Source organism: Podarcis liolepis (genome assembly GCF_965112155.1).
Source record: "Podarcis liolepis genome assembly, chromosome: 6".
Lineage (NCBI taxonomy): Eukaryota > Metazoa > Chordata > Lepidosauria > Squamata > Lacertidae > Podarcis > Podarcis liolepis.
In genome coordinates this window covers 79,497,440-79,520,706 of record NC_139559.1, presented here as the reverse complement: position 1 = coordinate 79,520,706, position 23,267 = coordinate 79,497,440, and the positions used below count along the sequence as shown (strand labels likewise).

General features: G+C 42.5%; 2 protein-coding genes across 19 annotated transcripts in view; one reads left to right on the top strand and one right to left on the bottom strand.

Annotated features, from left to right (window-relative positions):
- NTNG1 (netrin G1) overlaps positions 1-23,267 on the bottom strand; it is a 217,757-nt gene that overhangs the window by 168,953 nt on the left and 25,537 nt on the right. The window lies entirely within an intron of this gene.
- The window catches only part of LOC310710364 (uncharacterized protein), an 80,133-nt gene that overhangs the window by 55,574 nt on the left and 1,292 nt on the right, over positions 1-23,267 (top strand). For 5 of the 7 annotated variants that reach the window (XR_014527970.1, XR_014527971.1, XR_014527972.1 and 2 more), the window contains one exon: positions 2,332-3,049. Coding sequence is in view for 1 of the 7 variants with exons in the window: in XM_083511286.1 (XP_083367412.1) it covers positions 2,015-2,103 (89 nt within the window). In the remaining 6 variants the exon portion in view is untranslated. The other 2 variants (XR_014527969.1, XM_083511286.1) reach the window with 2 other exon arrangements.

Below are 23,267 nucleotides of genomic sequence, written 5' to 3'. Positions count from 1 at the left end.
ATGGGAGCTTCTTCTGTTACCAAGCCACCAGCAGGTATTTTTTTGAAGAAATGAAAGGGAAGGCAGGGGGACTGGCTGGCTAGGAAAGCGGGGAATGGAAGAAGCTAAGGCACAAGCTAAAGGTAAAGGGACCCCAGACCATTAGGTCCAGTCGTGACTGACTCTGGGGTTGCAGTGCTCATCTCGCTTTATTGGCCGAGGGAGCCGGCGTACAGCTTCCGGGTCATGTGGCTAGCATGACTAAGCTGCTTCTGACGAACCAGAGCAGCGCACGGAAACGCCGTTTACCTTACCACCAGAGCGGTACTTATTTATCTACTTGCACTTTGGCGTGCTTTTGAACTGCTAGGTTGGCAGGAGCAGGGACTGAGCAACGGGAGCTCACCCCGTCGCGGGGATTCAAACTGCCGACCTTCTGATTGGCAAGTCCTAGGCTCTGTGGTTTAGCCCACAGCGCCACCCGCGTCCCAAGGCACAAGCTAGGTAGCACTTAAGTTCCATGTATGTGTCCTTAAGTGCAGGTTGTTGTTTTATAACACAAATTGCCAGTGCAGGGTCCCCAACATGGAGCAAGACCCGAGCAGTGGTGGTGGTGGTCGGGTGTTTAGAGGGTTTTCAGCTTTTGCTTCCTGCTTCAGTCCCAATCTGGACAGGTCCCCTGACCCAGGGCCTGCAATTTCCATGGGGGGGTGGGACCAGTTGAATCCTGTGGGAGTTATTTTCCTTGTAGAAACTGCCAGCATAGAGTCCTGTGATTTGGAACCATAGTAGGCAACAAAAAGTTGGCACTACTCCTTTCCTGTGGTAGGGAACCAGTCCAGATTGATACCTTCACCATGGCAACTTGCATTTAAAAGCCCTGCACTTAAGGACAAAGATGCAGATCTAATGTTTTCTCTAATTTGGCACTAATTAGATTGCTCTTGTTCCCCTATAAAAAACACGTTATAAATTGTAGGAGTGAACATGCCATTCTGCCTATGGTACTAAAGCTATTCTTATGGGGCCAATGTTATTCCACCACCCTATCTGTTTCCCATTCCTCACTTTTTAAAAAAATATGTGCTAAGAAAACAGCAGTGGATGAGCTTTTCTCTTCTTCCTTAACCAATTCCAAGACTTCTACAGTCTTATCAAGGGGCAAAATAGATGAAAGAAACAGAACTGAAGATTTAAGAAGCATAAGGATCTAAGCAGAGGCCAGCAAGCTGACTCAAAGCTACAGAGAGCAAGTTCATAGAGATGTCAACAGAAAGTTCAAAAATCTCAGATAGGTCAGCATTTAACTGGAGCTAAAGTGACAAACTGGGCTGGGGAAACTATTGGCTTTTTTGCTCTCTGACATGGAGACAAAACAACAACAGCAACAGCAGCAGCAGTAACAACAACAACAACCATGTTTTTCTCACTAGCCCTGTTGCACTTCTTCTCCTGATATAAATGATTTATTAGGGAAGCCGGGCAGCAGAAAAATCACACGGACAATGCCAGAGCATCCCTTCAAGGCAATTCCGATGCAGCTCGTAGTTCTCATCCCCAACGAAAACGATGGCAAGGTGGAGAGAGAGCAAGAGAGCGAATTTGGCACTTGTCACGAATATATGTGCTGTCAGATGTACAACCCAAAGCCTCACCCCAATTAAGCTTAAGTGCTTGGATTTAAACCAATTTAATTCCAATGACTTCAGGAAGACCCAATCTGTTTATGTCCAAGTGCTTCATCTTAACAAGGTTGCAGATCGAGCGGTTTGCTAGCTAGCACTCCTGAACAAAAAGAAGAAGGTGATTACGCTCCCACATCCATACGCAGAGGATTATACCAGGCAGGTTTTGAATCACTGTAAAATGCATCATAATACCTTTGGGTTGAAAAACAAGGGTTGGCCAGGCACATACAGTTAGGCTCTGTGCTAATAAGCTACTATTCTAGGAACCCAATGTTTCCCAAACTTCTGATACACACTTGTTTTCTGGATTAAAATGGCATTGCTCTATTCTTCTTTCATTCCCAAAGGCCTAGTCTCGTCTACTGTTTTTGAAGGCTGTGCCACAGAGCCCTTTGATGCTATTCAGTGGTATGTAACAACGATATTAGAAGCCTAAAGGAAGTTTCTGAAAATGATGCACAAGAAAGATAGTAAAACAAAATATCCTTTCGGAGTATTCGTCTTAACTGTCGAAATGTCCACATTTTGGCATTAGGAAACAAGCATGGGTTTTCACACTGGTACGGAAATAACATCACTGTGTGTTGCTTTCTCCTATGATGATGCAAGTTTTCCAGAAGCATCAATTAGAACACATTAAATTGCCATTTCTTGCCATTTTCAGGATTTCTCCCCCAATGTGAAGAGCAAATCAAATCAACAAATGGAAAACTAAAACAGCCAGCATTTTGTGTTGACAAATGATTAAGAAAACACTTCCTTGGTTTGTATGTATCCTGATCTCTTCTGTTATCTTGGAGTGTAGTGAGTGAAGGCGGACAAATATCCGTATGCAATTCCAGTATTTTGTATGTTCCTTTTCTTGTGAGACTAGAGAATTTAAAGAAAGTCTCCACAAACAAGTGAGGTTCCCATCTTTCTCCCCATTAACTGAATTTGAAAAATCTCCACAAACAATGAGATTACGATTTGGAGGGATGTTTGAGAACACTTCTAGATATGGACATCTTCAGGCAATGCTGTGTCCTGAAACACTCCACAGGGAACACAGATTCTTCCTGAAGTTTTCCCCTCAGCAGAAATCTCACTGTACACTCCCCAGGCTTGTTCTACACTGTGCTAGAATTTGCAAGAGCTATATGCATTTGACTCCATGTGTCAGCTTGCTGTGTCTCTAAGCCTTGGCCATTGTGGCTGTTTCCATCTTCACTTATCTCGTTTTTTTCCCTTCCTTGTCTAAAGCTTGATGGTCTGTTGTCTGGTTGCATGCCTCTTACACCTATTGACCCCAAACAGCAGGTCAGGTCATTATACTGGGATAGACTATTGATCCACATAACCCAATATCATCTGCTCCGACTGACCCAAGACCAAATTAGGCTCCAGGTGAGGAGTGCCTTCAATGTACCCTCCATTGCCCCCCCCCAGCCTTGAAATACTTTGTATAATTGCATTTATAGGTCTACTTCACAATTTTGATACAGCCTACCACAAACCTTTTCCTCTTGCCCCACCCCTAAAACAATAAAGTATTAAAGAAAGTAAAATGAGATTTTAAAAAATGGGAACTTCCCCCACCCCATTTCCTATTTCCCCATAAGGTTAGCACGTTATCAACTATATTTTTGAAATGTGTTTCCATGCACCCCTGGGGTTTTAAAACGCATGCTGAGTCTTTGTGGTGTTATGCATTAGTGGCGTGCCAGACTCCCCTAAATTCCTGGATCCAGTAAGTGCTAGAATTTAATCAAGCCTCCTGAACCCCTGGATCCAGCAAGGATTAAATTGTAAGCCAGGCAGGTTTCCTGATGAGGTAATCCCCTGGAGTGACGAGCCATTGGGAAAACAAGGGGATGTCAATGGCCCATTAAGAAGACAAAGGCTCTGTGTCAGATGGCAAGTTGGTGGGGCCCCTCCTCCAGCTCCAAGTTAGTTAGAAGACAATGCCAGAGTTTTTAGAATTGGCTGGGATGTGACCGGGAGGGAAAAGGTTGCAGGTTGGAAAAGACGGCAAGCTGGAGAAAGGGCTGAAGCATGATGGTTGGCTTCTGTTTGCATCCACGGCTGTGGAGAAACAAGTCTCTCTTGGAGTGTTAATGCTGGGAGCCTCTCCAACATTGTAAATGGTTGATTCACATATAGGTGTAAATCAACCATAAATCAAGACTTCACAGTTTCTGCTGTGCCTCATTTCCAAAAGGAAACATGGACCCTAGCTAAAGTGCCTAGCACCCCTGGAATCTTGCACCACTCAGAGATTGAGGTGGCATGCAACAACATGTACTACAGGCTTGTCGTCCAGTTTGGGAGCAAGGATGGAGCTAATACACTGAATGCATGAGAAGGCTATTGCAATGCTAGCAAGCTCCATTAAAAACAACAAGGCTTACTTTTGAGTAGAAAGGTAAACGATTGCATCATTAATGGTGTCCATTAATGCACACAGGAAGAGAGTGGGAGTAGATTTTCATTTTTCATTACTTGACGTCCCTAGAGCACCTTGAGTAGGCATCATAGCAGCATTAAGCACATCAATTAAGTCAAAAAGTGCTTTGTTAAAGGGTTACAGGAGGCTTCCAAGCTCCTGAACCAAACCTTTTAGTTGTGGCTGTATTAAAATCCCACAAATGCATAAAACATGAACTAATAAAGTCGTCTGTTTTAATTAACAACTAGTACATATTAAAGGATGCACTGGCAAAATGCACCCTTCTTACCTTAAGTGCAGAAAGGCTACACACCTTTGCCAAATATTTATTGCCTTTTTATGCCAGAAAGGATATACTTTCCAACGGGCTTCGAATCAATATGTTATGGCAAGCCTGGAATCTCCTGGGTTTCTGACACTATATATGTTCTTTGAAGCTTCCCCAGTTTTAAGAGACGGACCCCCCTCTCTCTTTACGTTTAGCTTTCAGCCTTCATGTGCTCTTCCATCCTTTAAAAAAATAACTCCCGTTCTTTATAGCTATGAGATGCAGAAATATTCTCAGCTCTTTTCCCCCCCAAATAAGAGATGAACTTTTAGAGAATCAAAAAATCTTTAAGCTTGTGCTGCTTCAGAATATTGATGGGAAATAGAATCACTAAAGGCTCGTGCACATCAAAAACTCACTGAATGGAAAACGAGCACATTGGGATGACCGCTGTCCCTGAAATGCTATGTTTCAATGGGCAGGGAATTTGTGATGTGAAGAGTACTCAGTTGTACAGCTCCTCTGCCAGCTTTGCAATGTAGTAGAATTCCATCAGGGCTGTGCCAAGTGCTTTCAATGGAGAGATGAAAGAGTAGCTATATAATCCCCCCATCTTTTAAATTATGAACAAGCCCATAACCACTGATGAGATAAACAAAGTGGTTTTTGGTGGATTTGTTTGTCTTTTAATGGTAATTAGTATGAGTTGTGCTGCCTTAAATATGGTTTTTAAACAGTGAATTCTACATTTTTAGACAAAAAAATAAACAGCGGTGAACAGTAGTAAGGGCAACAAAAGCACAAATTCTTCCAGTCTTGCTCTTTCTATCCCAGATTTGGCTGTTCTCCTGTGCAATAATGCATTAGCAATTCATCAAAAGAGCAAGTGTCATTATGCACAGGAAGCCTAGGGAATTATTTTGCATTTGATTTTCCACTTCTGATAGCATTATTATTGATTTAAATATTCTCCAGCTTGACATAGGTTAGACACAACAGATCACTGTATTTTTGAACTGTCAGTCATAGTAATCCTGGGCTACCCAAACTCAGATGGTTTTAGAAATTGTAACGATGTCAGGTGCAGAGGTCAGACTCCCAGCCCAGTAGCTCTCAAACTTCAACAAAAGCCCTCTTACTAAAGCATAACTCCTGAAGTTCCTGGGAAAGCTAATCATAAAATATCTTAATCAATATACTACATGATGGAAAAGCCAAGGGTGGAAAACAGCTCTGTGTTCTTAATACTGGTAAAAGAATAATGGGGGGAAAATAGAATAATATTAATAGATTTGTATTCTTTGTAAACAGAAGTACGCCATATGAGGCATGATCAATACTAAAGTCGTTGACAAAAGCAGTCTCTCTAAATCCACTCAATGCATGTAAAATTGTTTTCATTTTATATAATTTAGCTGAGTGAAGCTATTCACCCTTCTGCTGTTTGTCTGAAATTACTCTAATTTATTCTATATGTACATTTGCTGGTTAATTGAAAGGCAGTTATTGAGTAAATGGCTTACAATGTAAGCCTGACATCAAAGAGTGCCCAAACTGTTAACATTAGCCCAGGGATCCCATTTTGGATTTGGGAGCTCCGGGAGCCCTGGGAAATGTTATTTTTTACAGCCTGCTTGATGTCAAGGGAAATTGTGTTCCCCTAGCCTCTGACACCTGGGATGCTGGCAGCTGAGATACTGCCAAACCAGTATTCATTCAAGGCATTAGAGAAGAGAAAAAGGGGACAAGGATAGACGTCTACTGCTACCACAGAAACCATTACAGAAGCAGCTGCAGCCACTAGTAAAAAGTGCTTGGGGTTCAAGGGAAGGGTAATGTTTACAGCCAGATTTAGAAACCTTAAGAAGAACAGAACCATTTCCCCCCTCCAATGTTGCCAGCCACAGTGTTACAGATTTCCTCTCAAACTTGGAACTCTATAGAGAATGAGGAAACTCCGACTCTTCTCAAAATTCAGAGGAAGACAGAGTGTGGGGTGGTTGTTGCTTTTTGGATCTGTGATTACTGGGTTCATGGAGAGACCAGCCAAAGCAAGCCCTGCCACTCCCTTCTACAGCTCTGGGCTTGCTTTCACATTATGCACAATCCTCCCCAGCTCCTCAACCTCTCATTTTTGAGACACGGTGTGAGATATAGGATAAGGCACTCCTCTCGTGGGAGGGCGTAGGATTCAAATGACCGAAAAGTTTAGGCAAGCTACCAATGATAACCATAATTTTGTGGACCCCTGTGAGTCCTACTGTCCTGTTATGAGGAAGGATGTGTGGATCCAGAATTGGCGTCCACGGTCACTTATGGACTCACTGTTAAGACCGTGTTCATGGAAGACAGTCTTACTCGTCCATGAGTGATCGCTGAAGAAGAAGAAGAAGAAGAAGAAGAAGAAGAAGAAGAAGAAGAGGAGGAGGAGGAGGAAGAGGAAGACAGTTATACAAAATGACCTCCCTTTTGATAATGGTATGATATTTCCATTTGATAGATGCTGAGCAGCGAAGATACTTGGAATTTGAGCCATACCAGTTCTGCTACTTTGTGTGTCAATAATAAATATTAACATAATAACAAAAACAAAAAGTTTAATAAATGAAAGCTACATTGTTTGTTAGAACGTAACCAGCTCTCAAGCTTAGTTTTCACATTTTGACAGTGGAGGGAAGGCAAATGGAGTTAACAACAGATCAGTGCTAACAAATACCATTCTGCTTGCAAGCTTCCCCTAGGCATCTGGTTGGCCACTGTGAGAAGGGGAGACTGAAAAATATGACTTTTGAGCCCTCTGGCCCAAAAATGGCAACTAGGCATTCCATTTTGGCAACTGTAACCCTGGTTTAAGGAGCCATTTGGCGCCTAGATTATATATCTGAGTTTCTAACACTGCTTGTGTGACCTTATGTTTCTTTGGTCGAGGATGTTTCATATTATGATGTGAAACAACCTAGGAGGAAAGTATGCTACTTCCATAGCACCAATTAATTGCATTGCTGGTGTATCTGTGCATCAATGTGAGTCCATTGGCTAACGGCTGCAAGAAAGTAAAGGTTTCTATATATGAATTTAAGGGTCCGCAAGAGATTGGGCCTGTCAGTGAACACACTATAAGAACCTGACTGTTTTCCAAGATGCTACCAGCACATTTCTCTTCCAATAAGGGATGTAATATATCAATTGTTAAAATTGATTTTCCCAGAAAGCTCCTCTCTTACGGACTTTGAAACTGTCCGTGCTGCATTTCATTTACAACGTACATTACCAAGGAAGCCTCGCTGCAAGCTTCAGAAAGTTTGGATGCTATTAGAATGCTTTGGGAATACTCACAGTTGCGAAGCCAAGTAAACAAGCATTAATAATAACAAAACCTTTGGAAAGAAGACACCTTGCTCAATGAAAACACCTGTTCCATGTGCAGTGGGGTTTTCTTCAAACAAACAAACATGTCCAAAATTGAAAAACAAATTGAAAATGTATCAAAGCCATGAGAAAAAGGGGCCACTGTCAACTAGAATATTCAGATTGGTCTAAGCAAGCTCTTCGGGCCTGTATTAGCTTGTATGCATCACTAGAAACCTTTCTGTTACCAGTAGGCATTTTTAATGGAAGTTTGCTTTCGGACATGGATCATTCTTGCTGAGAAATGAAATCCGTTCTCTTCAGACTTGAGGGATCTCTTGAAAGGTGAATGTTGAGAGCCTCAGTATATGAATGTTGCCCCCAATGCCAGTTACTGTGCTTGTACAGTACAATCATGGAGTCCTGGGGCAAGCCGTGCCATCAATACTATTCAGGATATTGCAGCTTGACAGAGATCTGTTTCTAGGGTGCCCACCTGCAGAGACTCTCCCTAAAATGCTTTACTTACTCTGACAAGTTCTAAGCTGCCCTTAAGTATTAGGATTCTTAAGGGAAGTGTACAAAACAAAGCAAGTAATAAGATTGCAGGAGCAGTGTGGGGCTGCTGCCAAGCATACTTTCCTGAATACACTCCACAGGCTGATGTGGTATCGTATATTATTTATTATCATTATTATTATTAAACCCTGCCCATCTGACTGAGTTGTGTACACAGTGTGTTGTAGTGGTTAAGAGCGATAGACTTGTAATCTGGGGAACCGGGTTCGTGTCTCCACTCCTCCACATGCAGCTGCTGGGTGACCTTGGGCTAGTCACACTTCTCTGAAGTCTCTCAGCCCCACTCACCTCACAGAGTGTTTGTTGTGGGGGAGGAAGGGAAAGGAGAATGTTAGCCGCTTTGAGACTCCTTCGGGTAGTGATAAAGCGGGATATCAAATCCAAACTCTTCTCAGTCACTCTGGGTGGCTTCCAGCATATATAAAAACATACTAAAACATTACACATTAAAAACTTCTCTATATAGGGCTGCCTTCAGATGTCTTCTGAAGGTTTCATAGTTATTGATCTCCTTGAAATATGATGGGAGGGTGTTTCACAGGGCAGACACCCCTCTGCCTGGTTCCCTGTAACTTCACTTCTCGCAGTGAGGGAACCATCAGAAGGCCCTTGGAGCTTTTATTGGTTTTAATTGCCACTTTATTGTTTCATTTCATTCTTGTACCCAGCGATGGGACCCTAATAAACCCAATAAACAAATTAATGTCACAGGAACCATTCCATATCTAGCCTTCTCTTCACCACCTGCCTAACTCTTCATGGTAGACAGGTATGATATACCCACATAAGGCAGGGATGAAGAACCTGTGGCCATTCAGACATTGTTGGGCTCCAACTCCTATCAGCCCTAGACAGCATGGCCAGTGTAGTGCTGGGAGAAGGAGTCCAACATGCAGAGGATCAGCAGTTATATCCCTGATATAAGGGGACAGTGTGAAGTTTGGTATTTCCTATGAAATAATTCAGGAATTCAGGTGGCCACTGGGCTGAATGTAGTCCTTCCTCTAGCAATATAATCAAGGTGTGCAATGCTAGAGAGCTTTGACCACTGTTTCAAGCATAAGGAGAAGACAAGTGGCAAATTGGCTCTTTCAATGCCAGCTCTGTTCAATGTGTGAACTCTAAGTGGACAGCCATTACACCTCCATTGCACGATGCACTATAATTAATGCTCTTCCTTTCTTCAGTCTTCAAATTCTTATTCCCAACATTTGTTGCATATGCCTTAATAAGGAATGGGCAACTCTGGAGGTTGTGCCCTCCAGATGTTGTGGAATAGAACTTGCATGAGGCCCAAGTAACATGGGCAATGGAAAGGAACCATAAGAGCTTTTGTCCAAAACATGGAGGAGAGGGGCGAGCGCACCATGCTGCCTTCCTCTGCTTTAATGTAAGAACATAAAGATCACCTTGATGGATCAGAGTAAGGGTTCTTCTAGTCTGGCATTCTGTCTCCCAACAATGATGAACTATAGACCTTGGAAAACTGACCGGCAGGGTATGATGTATAGCTGTGCTCTGTTGTTTAATCAGTGCATAATGTGCTTGCAATATTAAAGCAATGCAAACTACAACCTACCATTTGTTGTATAAACAATGACCTTGTCAAGAGAGCAGAGAAAGTTCTGAAGATGTCAAAATCCAGATTCGGAATCACGTAAATATGTTTTGCACTCTGGTTTAAAATAGGCTTTTGTTGTGACCAGACGGTATCTCTGGAGCTGGGTGTCATTAATGCTTTCTGTTATAAGGTGTGTAATTATAAAACCAAGGAATTTATACTTCACTCATAATTGATTTTGCTTACGAAGTGGGCAATCAATACCTACTATTGAATATAAAATGATGCAGAAAAAGAAAGAAAATTGCTCTTGATTACCATTCAAAAGAACCTGATTTTAATCATCATGGTACAAGAACAAAAGTAATTTACAAGAGTCAACCCTTGCCCCCCGCCCGGAGTCCAATTTTATCTTGGGAAAAAATTCCCTTTATAATAAACTAGAGATGTGAAAGCCCAGAAGAAAAACAGGAAAATTGAGGCAAGGATCTGTTCTCCCCAATTTTTGTTTTCCCCTGATCTGTTTCTGAAAAAATGGAGGGAGGCAGCCTTTATACTCTACAACAAACCAAAAACTTTCATTCTCACATTTTTCTGTAGGCAAATTTGTATAGCAGATTCCTCTAATGTTTGTTTGCCCTTGTAAGTGTTTCTTGACTACTTAGCTACACTCTACCCTAAACACCAAATGTCTGCAGAAGCATCCAAGAGAATTAAAAGTACTGTAGTGTCTGCTAAGCATTTTACTTTTTGACACAGACCATGATACAGAAGTGTTTACAGTCATACCTTGGGTTAAATATGCTTCAGGTTGAGCGTTTTCAGGTTACGCTCCGCGGCGACCCTGAAGTAATGAAACGCGTTACTTCCGGGTTTCGCCACTCGTGCATGTGCAGACGCTCAAAATGACGTCATGCACATGTGCAGAAGCAGCGAATCGCGACCCGCACAGTCGCGGGTTGCGTTCTACTCAGGATGTGAACGGGGCTCCAGAACGGATCCCGTTCGCATCCAGAGGTACCACTGTACAAGCCACTGTCTGCACACACCGTTGAGTTCGTCTGTATATTCCCCATTCAGTGCCTTCACACTCACTCCCTGCAATGAATTACCAGCATTGCTTTTCAAAATTTACTCATAGTTCACTTTGTTGGATTGCAGCCACAATCTTTTATAATCATTTCTGGTGTAGCCAGGTGAAGGTTTTGAAGGTCGTGCCACAAAGTCTTTTTCCTAAGAAAAAAGTCCTTTGATATTATTTAGTGGTATGCTGTAAAAAATAATAAAAAATAGTAAAAATCAGAAGCCTAAAGAAAGTTTCCAGAATGATGAATCAGAGGGAGAAAGACTGTTAAATGAAAAATCCCTTGGAGAATTCATCTTAACTGGCAATATGTCCACACTTTGGCATTAGGAGATAAATGTTTTATTTCTTTCTGCTACAGAAACGACATTATGGAACATCCACAAGAGGTGCAGAGAATGTGCTCAACATCCCGCTTTACTACATAAAGGAGAAGCACAATGAAAGTTCTAACAATGTCCTTTCTTTTTGCTGGGCAGTTCCAAGCTAGCAATTTAGGCGGAATACTTTCTTGACCCAAGATATTTATGAATACCTGGTAGGAGCTGTTTTTAAGACTGCTTTCCAGCCTGCCCTGAAATTGGAATGCTGGTCTGTGGGTGATGGACACCCACCCACCCACACCCCACTGCTCATTGCTGGGCAAATGGGATGCAGCTGTATTGGGGATCTAAAAGGATTCCTGTGAACTAATAGTCTACTTGCAAGTAAAGACCTGGTCACGAGCCTACTCACAAGAAAGCCAGGAACTGGGCGTGGCTGGAGAGTAAGGAGTAAAAGGGGAGAGGAATTAGGAAGCCTCTCTTTCCCTGCAGTGGTAGCTTCTGGAGCCCAGGGATAATGAGGATAGAAGATGTTCTGTTTGGAGAAGAGATTATTTGAAAGGGGACATGCCCCATTTGTACAAAAAGGAAGAAGGAAAGGCTGTATTCCATTGATATAACTGAGGGTATTGCATGCTTGTGCACATGGGAATTCAGGGACTCATTACATGAAAATAAACTCACCCCCATTATGCTGGTCTGTTTATGGGGCAGCCAGACAATGGAGACAATGTAGCTGCTCCTGCTGCTATTCCAATACAGAACTCTCCCATCACCTGTTATAGACTGATGATGAATCCTGCTTGGTGCATTTTTAGAGCGGCGAGTAGTAACTCATTAGAAAACAGAGAGATGTCTGTTTAATTACTTGAAAAATGTCTCTGCCACTACCTTTCATGGCACCTGGAGGGGATAAACATGTCCACAGTTTTAATTAATTTTTATTTCTTTCATTGCACCTGTATGGCTGATAGAAATTGAATTCTAATGAAAGTGCAATCAAACACTCCTCCAGGCATCCGAAACATGTTTTGGCAATAACCAGAAAAAGAAGCATTTCTCTTGGTTTAATTAAAGGTTTGGAAGGGTATATTTCTGGGTGGTGGGAGTTGGAAAACACAGCTTTACAATTGTAATTATCCTAACTGAAACCAGGAGGCTAACTCCCTCATCTCTATTCAGAAAAGGGCACATTTCCCCACACATTGTGTGTCCAATTAAGTAAGATAGCAGTGTTTATTTCTGCAGTGTATACTGTTTAAAAAATGTAGTAAATATTGCTTTCCTAGCTGGAGCAACAGGCGCTAATGGCACACAGTTGGTTCTCAGCTCTTTTGCATGGCTATTATAATCCACATCCATCCATCTATGATTGAGGCGGGACCTAAAGACGAAGCAGTTCTTTATTTTAGATTATTTATATACCACACTTCATAATATGTCAGGGGGCAGTTTAGTTAGTAGCTACAAGGGGGTAACCCATAGGGTGCAAAAGAGTAACTATTCACACTATCTGCAATTGCCCTGCTTTCCGTTTTGCTTATCATAAGAGTGTGTGTTGCAGATTTACCTATTATCTTCCACATGCGTGGTCCATGTCATCTAACTAAACAAAGGCCAGCTTTTGGTTCTCTTAACATCCTGATTCTCTGTTCTGAAGCATCCCTTTCATGGACTGCGGATGACCATGGTGCAGAATGCTCAAGGTCTGCTGGAGCTATATGGTCTGTGCCAGCCCCATCCTATAGCTACTCTCTTTCCTGGCTGGGGAATATACAAAAAATATATACACATTTTGTATAGACACATATACAAAAAAGACCCAGACAAGTGAACATCATTCCTTCTACTTCCAAAGTTCAGGGCTTATTTTTTATTAAGTTTCAACATTATCAAAACACAATTTTGTCTTTCGTCTTATTTTTATCGACTTCCCACCCCGTTTTTCCATGGAGTTGTTGTTTCTCCCCCTTCTGCTGCAACCTACGGTAGCTATTAGATCATAACCACGATATTATAATCTAATTACTTCCATTGCTCATAGCTCAAGTCCTGCTTGCGAGTTCATCATACTATAATATTTCTTTAAATACAGTGGAACCTCGGGTTACGTACCGCCCCTCCTTACGAACGCTTCAGGTAACAAGCTCCGCTAACCCGGAAGTAGATGCTCCTTGCTGCGAACTTTGCCCCAGGATGCGAGTGGAAGTTGCGTACCAGCGGCGCTGCAGCAGCAGGAGGCCCCATTAGCGAAAGCGCGCCTCATGTTGAGAACAGTTTTGGGTTAAGAACGGACCTCCGGAACGAATTAAGTTTGTAACAGGAGGTACCATTATTATACATACATGAATTATGTTGCATTTATAGGATATTGGCCCCATTTTATAACTGAGTAACACCAAGGCACAACAATGAGAGACTATCCTGAGATCAATCAGTAAATCCACAACATAGGACTCCTAAGCAAAACTAGCAGTTTTAAAAAGTATTTCTCTGAGTACATTCAGAGTGCTTTCCTCTCACCACTGAGCAATTGCAGGCTCCACACAATCCACATATACATACACACACAACTGTCCTCTTCATTCCCCCCCCCCCAATTCAGCAACTTTTTATATAAACAGATTGATGATTTATTGTTACAACTCGATGCCCTTCTTGTCATCAGGGACAGAAAAGCTCTCCATATCTCCATTCCAATTTGTGCTGAGAATTCACAAGGATTCAGCCAAGGAGGCTGCTTTATGTACTAATGCTAAGTCCTAGAATATGAGGAAAGTTCCTCTAAGAATCAACAGAGTGCCTTTACCCCACCACCAAATAACTGAAGTCTCCTCCCTGCTCCTTCCTTACCGATTTATTATTCTTTTATTGGGTTACCTTTGAAGGCATTCTTTTCATTATTACATCTGAGAGAATAATACTTTTACTCCCTTTCCTCCCCCCCCCCAAATCCACCCACACATTCCCTTCCCTAATCAGTACACAAGGTGCCTTTTTAACTTACCAGCCAGGTAGTAATTTTCATTTATTAAAGCATTCACTTTGGTGCTTATCTGTGGATATGCAAGGCTGAATGAACACTTGGCTGTACCAAGAAATCTCTTTCTGCCTTCTTCATCCCCACTCCCTCTCTGAACTTTCCTTGCAGTTCCCGGCAGTGAATGTATAAGGAGTATGGAAAAGCCAATAGAAAAAAAAGATATATTTTGCATGTTCACTCTATCCCTTTTTGAGGCATTTTCATGAACACACAAGGTATAAAGCAGCGTAGAGGAGTCTGGGCTTGCACACAAGCCATACTTACAATGTCCCTGGATGCCTCTAAGGCCTTGGCTCCATACACAGTCCCAATTACTTTGCATCCAGTTTGCTTCCACCACTGGTTTGAGAAGCGGTGTACACATCTGTCCACATCTGTCTTGTATCTATCCTGCTTCTTCTTATTAGATACTGCTCTTTGATGTGTTCCCCCCTGAACCAGGTTTGATTCGATTTGAGAAAAAGAGCGACCTGCTCTTGTGCTTTAAGTCGTGAATATGTGAAGCATCTGATAGCTTGTTACATGAGCCAGAGTTGTTCAAAGGTTGCCATGTGATGGCCATTCAGAAATGAGGGATGGCATAGGATGGTGTTGTGAATCTAGATTTTCCTTCCCCAAGGAAAGGGCACACTCTGTGCACACTAACCCTTAAGTGGCAAATTTCCCTCTCTGAACCAGAAGGAAGAATAAGAAATAAAAGAGAATTGATGGTACAGAAGTGGCTTAAGCAAGCCATTTACCCCTTGGTACCAAGTTTGGGAACAACTGCCAGCTATGAAGAGTTACAACATGTGAACACGGCCCTTTGCACATTGAGTATGAAGATCTAATGGAAGTTTCTGCATGCACCCAGTTAAATGCACTTAGGGTTTCTGATAACACAGAGGTGCTCCAAGAAAGAAAGAAATTAAATAAATTATACAACAATATACATTAAAGAGTGAATTAATAACACATATAAATTATCACTGACAGATTGGTAAATCCATAGTTAAAATAATACATATACAAACGCATAAATAATATATATTTTAATTAGTATGATCTCATAATCCCTCTAACTCTACCTTATTGAAGGGTTGGGATTAAAGATACGCTGTGCACAATATGGCATACCCTGCAAGTGTCCCGGAAAAACCAGGCCATCTCTCCCCTCCCCCCCCCCCCCGGGACATCCTCTCTCTTTTTTCTTTTCTCCCATGAGAGCATGCCAGCCATGTTTTGGACTTCAAATGGCTGTGCTGGAATTGGAAGCTCTAGTCCAAAACATCAGGATGGTACCATGTGGGTGAAGGCTACTTTAGCACAATATGTTCTGCCATCTTATTTACACCTTACATCAGAAAACTGTATGTTTGGTACCAACTTCCCCATAATTTGGATTCTAGTCTACAGCCGTATATGCCTCCTTGCCAAAGATTTAATTTATGTTTCCTATATATTCAGCTTTCACAGTTTAAAAGACTGCTGCCATGGTGCCACACACCCCGACTCTTCTGCTACGGGAGCAAAGCTTAATGTCTCCTAAGGTGGAGCTACCAAGTTCAGAGGAAACCAGGCAGACTTGCAATCTGGGCAGAGGAAAGCATCCCCCTATCTTCGAAAAAATGGCGCACTTCCCCCTCAGCTAGGCTGCAGGTGAGACAGCAAACATACAGAAGACGTCAACACTTCCCTCCACATCCAAGTTCATTAGTCAATCTAGTCTGGAAGAAAAAACAAGAACCTTAAGGGAACCAATTTGGCTTATTTTGCCACTCTTGACTTTGGCAGTCCCTGATTTGGAAGAGGTTCACTTTTCCATCGTAACAATATTTTAAATTAGTTGATTTGCATGGGAACGAAATACAGCTCCCTTTGTGAAACTGGAGACATGTGCAGCCTGGAAGTGTTATCGTTTTATGTTGGCATGGCTGGCTTCAAGACACCCGTTAGATTGATAGAATAATTGCAGGGTGTTTTGTTTAAAGTAGCTTGGTGTTTTAAAAGATGTGAAAATGGACAGCGAGTAGGCAAGGGTTCAGAACTGCAGCCTGTCTTGATAGCTTTGCTTCCTCCTTTGCGAGGGATATGCAAAAACAACATGCAGTGGGATTTTGCATATTGCAGGCCTGGCTCTGAACTCCTTAATGAGGCAAAGATGCCACTCATTTCAGTGGGAGTTTGGCTGAAAAATGAGGCAGGAATTGGCCTTCTTCCAATGTTGCATACTGAGAATTTGCAAGATGTGTCTATTTACTCCAGACAAATATGATGAGAGTGGAACTATTACAATATAAATCTCCTAAGGAGGAGTCCCATGAAACCAGTAGAGTTTAATGGAGTGCATACGCCACACACCGCTTGAATGTTCAGGTTATTAAGAGTCATTCTGAAACCTAGCAGTTGTGCACAGACTGTTTTTGGAAACGTATCAAGTGTGCATATGAAAGGCAGGACTGTATTTTAATGCACTTTTTGTGGGGGCTTTTTTTTTGCTTGTTAAGTATAGTGGGCTTTGGCAAGTGGTAAGAACTTATCGGAGAGCCAGCTGCTATTTTTATGCCCTCTTTTGTAATTTGGCTTTTTAGCGATGCACTTATGGGGCTATCACCAGCTGTCCTAGTTACATCAAGATACATTGGTCCAAAAGGGGCAATTCTCTTTTCATCCTCAGGTTTTTCTACAGCTGTGAAGGCAGTATCCTCAAAAAAAGCAGACAGTTTGACCCTTGGCGTGTGAAATTGTCCTAAAGCAGTGTTTCTCCACAGGCTGCTAACTCAAACAGGATGAGCCAGGAGGGGAGAGGGTGTGTGTGTGTGTGTGTGTGTGTGTGTGTGTGTGTGGAATGAACTAGAATTCCTGTTTAATCCTTGATATGTCGATAGCAGAGAAATCTCTGACTTCCATAAGTGGCCGTTAGGACAAGGGGGTTGTTATCCACACCTATTCAAGTAAATCTTGGGTCCTAGTGTACAGTGTAATAATCAGGGACATTATGTGGATTTGTGAAACTCTCAGAAAGATGTCTGATCCATTAACTGTTGGGAAGGATTACAAGGAAGTCTATACGTAGTATAACATGCATGCACATGTACACCATAATCTTTCTGCAGCATTCAGTTGTGTTCTCCAATTCCAGCCCATGATGATCAAAGGGATATGTGCTAAAGTGGTGCAACTGATGCTTTGTGCACCACCATTTACACCATCCTCCTGAACTTGGTCCTCTCTCTTCCCCTGCAACTCTCCAAAACTTTAGCAAGCGTTATATGCCTACATCCTCCATAGATTTGTGTGTGAAGATAACAATAGCAGTAATTGTAGCAGCATCTTTAATAGGTAGCACCGTAATGGAAATGGCTGTTACAGGATGCATTCACACCCATACTTTGATACACCTGGGTTTTGTTTGTTTTTGTCTCCAAAGCTGCCTCAGTTCTAGACAGAAAGTTCTATGGGCTCTTAAAGCTGAGAAAGCATAATCTTCTGATGATCTACACAGAAATGCATAAAAAGCAATAGACCATAAATCAGCAATAAACAGTGAGCCATTACTATATTTCAGCCTAACTCACCTCAGAGGGTTCTTGTAAGGCTAAGACTACTTCCTAGAAAAAGGGGTAGGATGCAAATTTAACCATTAAGTGTAATCCTATGCCCCCCTCCAGGAGGGCATCCTAGGGGACATAGGATACATCAGATTCCCCCCTTTGGTGCCACTGACATGTCAAGTTACCACCAGCACTGGAGAAGAATCCTTGCCCCACCTCTATTGTTTTTGCACATCTGATATTGACCAAGACAAAAAGAGGATGTGTCAGGGTGTGGGTGTAATATAGGGACATCCCAGGAGAATCCAAAGCCTTCACAGGTCTCTGCCAATGTTCCCAAATAAGGAGAGGACGATGCCAGTTCAGGGGATGGCATCAAACACTTCTGTGAATTGGAAATAATGGGAAGGTAAAAGAAGGAAAAGAAGGAAAGGGACGCGGGTGGCGCTGTGGGTAAAACCTCAGTGCCTAGGACTTGCCGATCGCATGGTCGGCAGTTCGAATCCCCGCGGTGGGGTGAGCTCCCATCGTTCGGTCCCAGCGCCTGTCCACCTAGCAGTTCGAAAGCACCCTTAAGTGCAAGTAGATAAATAGGTACCGCTTTATAGTGGGAAGGGTAAACGGTGTTTCCGTGTGCTGCGCTGGTGCTGGCTCGCCAGAGCAGCTTCGTCATGCTGGCCACGTGACCCGGAAGTGTCTCCGGACAGCGCTGGCCCCCGGCCTCTTAAGTGAGATGGGCGCACAACCCTAGAGTCAGACACGACTGGCCCGTATGGGCAGGGGTACCTTTACCTTAAAAGAAGGAAAGAGGACAGGAGCATGCAAGAACATTCCTCTGACCTCATGTCCACCTTGCAAGCAAGATCCCAGCAAGGCTTTGGATACAGCAGTTGTATTGCCTTCTGTTGCACACACACACACACACACACACACACACACACACACACACCAGGCTTAAGACTGTAGCCTAAATACATTTAATCAAACCTGAAATTCTTCTTCCTACCCACCGGGCTACATTAGCCCTAATAAGAAACTGCTTTCTGCCATACATGCCTCCCAATGCACTCCATCCAACATCAGAGGCTTTGATCCTGGCACCTCTGACAAATTAAAAGGAGGCATGTATGCAGCAGGGCTTTTTCAGGTGTGGCACCAATACTACACTATGCAATCATTCATTCATATGTACATTTTACCGCCCTATACCCACAGGTCTCATGGCAGTTCGCAAGATAAAATCACAATATAAAGACACAAAATACATAATAAAAATAAAAAACAAGAACAACCCCTCCCCAACACATCTTAAAAGGGCATTGGATGCCAATCAGCCGGAGGCCTGGTTCAAGAATAATGTTTTTACCTGGCATCTAAAGGTATTATTATGAAGGCACCAGCCAAACCTCCCTGGGGAGAGCATTCCACAAATGGGGAGCCACTGCAGAAAAGGCCCTTTCTCGTGTTGCCACCCTCCAGACCTCTCATGGAGGAGGCACACAAAGAAGGGTTCAAAAGGTAATCTCAGGGTCCAAACAGGTTCATACGGACAGAGGTGGTCTTTGAGGTCCTGAGCCATTTAATCTAGGGCCACAGGCTAAAAGCTAGTGGTTTCGTAAAGCATTTGGGTAAAAATTGTGTTGGTTCTGCTATTGGGTTTTGTTTTTATAGCCTCAGTTTGGTTGGCTATTAAAATGTTTGTTTCTGCTTTAGCTTCTGATGGCTGTATTGTTTTCCATCTTGTTCTGTTTCATTCAGCTGTTTTTGGATTCATCAGTATATTGTTCCGATATACTGCATATTGTTAGACGCTGCGCATCGTCATCTGACAAGAATAGTGGCGTATAAATGCTTCAGGGTGCATCAGAGAACAGTAGAGCAGCTTGTTCTTTGCTCTTGGCTGGCCAACCTCATCTTTTAACTAGCACTCACACTGTCTCCATTAGAAACACGGGAAGGAAAAAGCTATTGCTTCGTTTCTTTATAAATAAACTAGCCTGGCACAGTTCAATAATGCCATGCACAAGGAAAACAAAAAATGTGCATAGCATATGCGAGTCTGAAACTCGTTAGATCTTCCCTCCCCCCCCCCAAGCTTTTCTAATTGAATAACTGTGATTCAGTGCTAAGCACAATGTAAATTAATTAACGAGATTTAGGAGGAGGGAGGAAACTCAATCCTGCGTTCCTTAACTTTCAGAACAGCTGTCCTATCGAATGAAAGACATAACGTCCTTAACAGGCTAGTACTTCAGACAACCTAAATGGCAGAAAGTATTGCAGATGTTATTAAACAGTGTGCAAACACTGCAGCAGGAACAGCCCGCGTATCTGAAGGATTGCCTTATAAAACTAGCAACCAGCCTGCAATTAGGGTCTAATTGGATGCACCGGCTAACAGGGCTGTATTTCCGTCATATAAATATATTTTTTAACTGCGCAATGAAGGAAAGGAGCATATTTTTTGGTTAAACGGCAGAAAGCTGCATTTTACATAAAGAGGTGATGGCGCAGAGTTTTTGGAAGCCTTTTGTGATCAGCACGGGGACCCCCCCCAAACACCCCCACAAGCCAGACAATGGTGATGCTCTATTCCCAAACAGGCGATATTAATATCGTAAAAATTTAGTAATCTCAAGAACTCTCTTGCCGCGAAACAGAGACAGCCACGACGAGATGCAAATCAATGCTCCTGCCTAATGAATAATGCAAATGAGCACTCTCACAGCAAGGCTGTCTGCAAGAATCTTCTCCTGCCTCACCTCACATTTCTGGAGGATTTTAGCACCATGTGTCACAAGAAATTAGAGAAAGGCACTGCCGAATAATGACAAAGCCTCTGAGTCCCCAAGTCGGCGCAGCCAGCCAGGTGCATTAAGATGCATGGGACAGCAAGGGTGAGATCTGACATCTCATTAAAATGAAAAGCTGGCTGTTTCCCCATCTTCTGGTTAATAGAGTTGTAAGGCGCTGCAATTTGCAATTTATTTTATTTTTATTTATCTTTTGGCAGCCAGTGCTTAGAGATATACCTTTCTACCGTGTTCTTCAGATGAGTTATGGAAGGGGGAAATTGCACAGCTTTCCTGCCTGTCTTCAGTGCTGTGTGCCTAACATACCCAAGAGCCTGCCTGATCCATTATGACGTCCCACTGCGATCTCTTATATCAGTAGCAAGGATGCTTAACGCCTCCAATCCTTGTCAATTCCACAGCAAGCTGACTGGATCTGCATCCCCTAGATTAATGTGTAGACTGGAAAATACAGTTGTGAAGTTAAACAAGTAGGCAAATGCAAATTTTACTGTAGATTTAGTATTTTTTGGGGAGCAGATTGACATGGAAACAGGACAGAACTGAGATATAGATGGAAGCATTTGCAAATGAAACAAAATAGAAATAGACTGAATTGAACACCCCTAATCAGCGGGCTCCAGTCTTTCCAGATCCAGGGTGAGGGCTTGACTTTAATCCCATCCTGCCCCACTTTTAATTTGTTAGTCCTGAGGACGGGCAGTATCTGGCTATGAGTCCCATCAGTTCAAGGACTTACGCTTTCACAATGGACCTTTCCCTCACCGCACCCTAAACCAATTCTAGGGGTTCCCCAAAACCTCTGGAGCAGATTTGGGGAGTACATGATGCATGAGGGGAGGTGAAGAAAGTTCCAAGGAACAAACAGAAATCATTGCGCTGATAGGATGTGTTTTAGAGTGTTCACATTCTGTTGTGCTTTTATTATGCTAGAAGCCACCCAGAGTTGTTGGGGCAATCCAGTCAGATGGTTGAGGTATGTATGTATGTACGTACGAATAAATACATAGATTTCTCCCTCCCTCTCTCCGATTGTCACATTTTTCTCGCCTCCCACCCTGCTCTTGTTCTCTCTGTGTTATTCTGTTTTTCTCTCTCTCCAAAAGATAGCAATGCCACCACTGTGGTGACTCACTTTACATGAAGTTGTGACCCACCATTTGAAAACCAAATGCGCTGTATTAGGTCAACAAATGATCAAGTGAATACTGAGAGCAATTCATTTTCAGGGGCTGCCCTGCGTTACTATTATTTTAACAAGATTTTCATGGTGCTTACCCCCCCCCAAGGCCTAACCTATCTACAATAACAATAATAGAATATAAAAATAGCCTGATCATCTCTACACACAGTAGCAGGACTTTGCACTGTTAATTTGTACTCCACAGTCCTTCTCCACAATTGCAAGTGCACATCATTAGGAACTGCAACAGAATTCTCCTATTTTTCCCGCAGTTCAGTGCAGAAAGAACACACACTGGGAAATGACGAAAAAGCACATGTACGTTCCTCGTTTGAGAATATCGCAATGCCCCCAAATGTAGCAACATAGAGCTCAGGATTTCGTGTTACCCCATCACCTCTCAGCTGCCTTCAAGTTTTCTAATAGCGTTTTATCAGTTTTGATACAATCTCAGCGCCACGTTACTTTTGTTCTGCTTGCAAGTTTCCACACCTGCTGGAGACAGATCAGTATGTTGGCGAAAGAAACTCGCAAGAAAAGGTTGATCTAGGTAATGAATACAAAAATGAGATTAGAGAGATTTTATCAGGCATCCGCTTAGGGGGCTCTGGAAAGAAGCTCTTTTATCATGAGCTGGCAAAGAAATCATAGCTGAAAAGAGGGTCTCAATGCTTAGCTTCTTTTTATAGCATAGCTGGTAGTTTCTTTCTTTTTTGGTAGGGTTTTTTTTTGGGGGGGGGGTTGGATCATTCTCTAATATTTGAAATAGAAACACTATAGTCACCACAACAATTTTTAATGTTGTGTAGTTGCTTCTGCTTGCATTGTCCTTCCTTATTTCTTGTATCTCCATCCCTCCCCTCCATCCTTCTCTGCAAGCTTTTGGGGGACAAGACCTGCCTCTTTTTTAAAATAAAATTCTTTTTTTAACAATGTTGCTACAGGACTGTATTTAACAATAATGATTGCATTATGTTTCAATGGCATCAATGGCACTGTATATTATTATTATTCATAATAATAATAATAATAATAATAATAATAATAATAATATTGATGGTTGTTGTTTCTTAAGAGTCCTTTGATTAACCTGCCCAAGATGCTAAACTGTGCAAGGCATTTAGTAGACCTAATGTGATGTAATTAGTTTTTGCAGTCACAGAAGCAACAGACACTCTATTCCCCAGAGCATATCTCAGGGTGGTGGGCTGGGTTTGCACTATTCCCTTTCACTTCTGCGACATCCGTTGGATGGTCTAACACAGGCTTCCTCAACCTCGGCCCTCCAGATGTTTTTGGCCTACAACTCCCATGATCCCTAGCTAACAGGACCAGTGGTCAGGGATGATGGGAATTGTAGTCTCAAAACATCTGGAGGGCCGAGGTTGAGGAAGCCTAGTCTAACAAGTGTGCTTGATAGAATAAGACTTCAGTTCC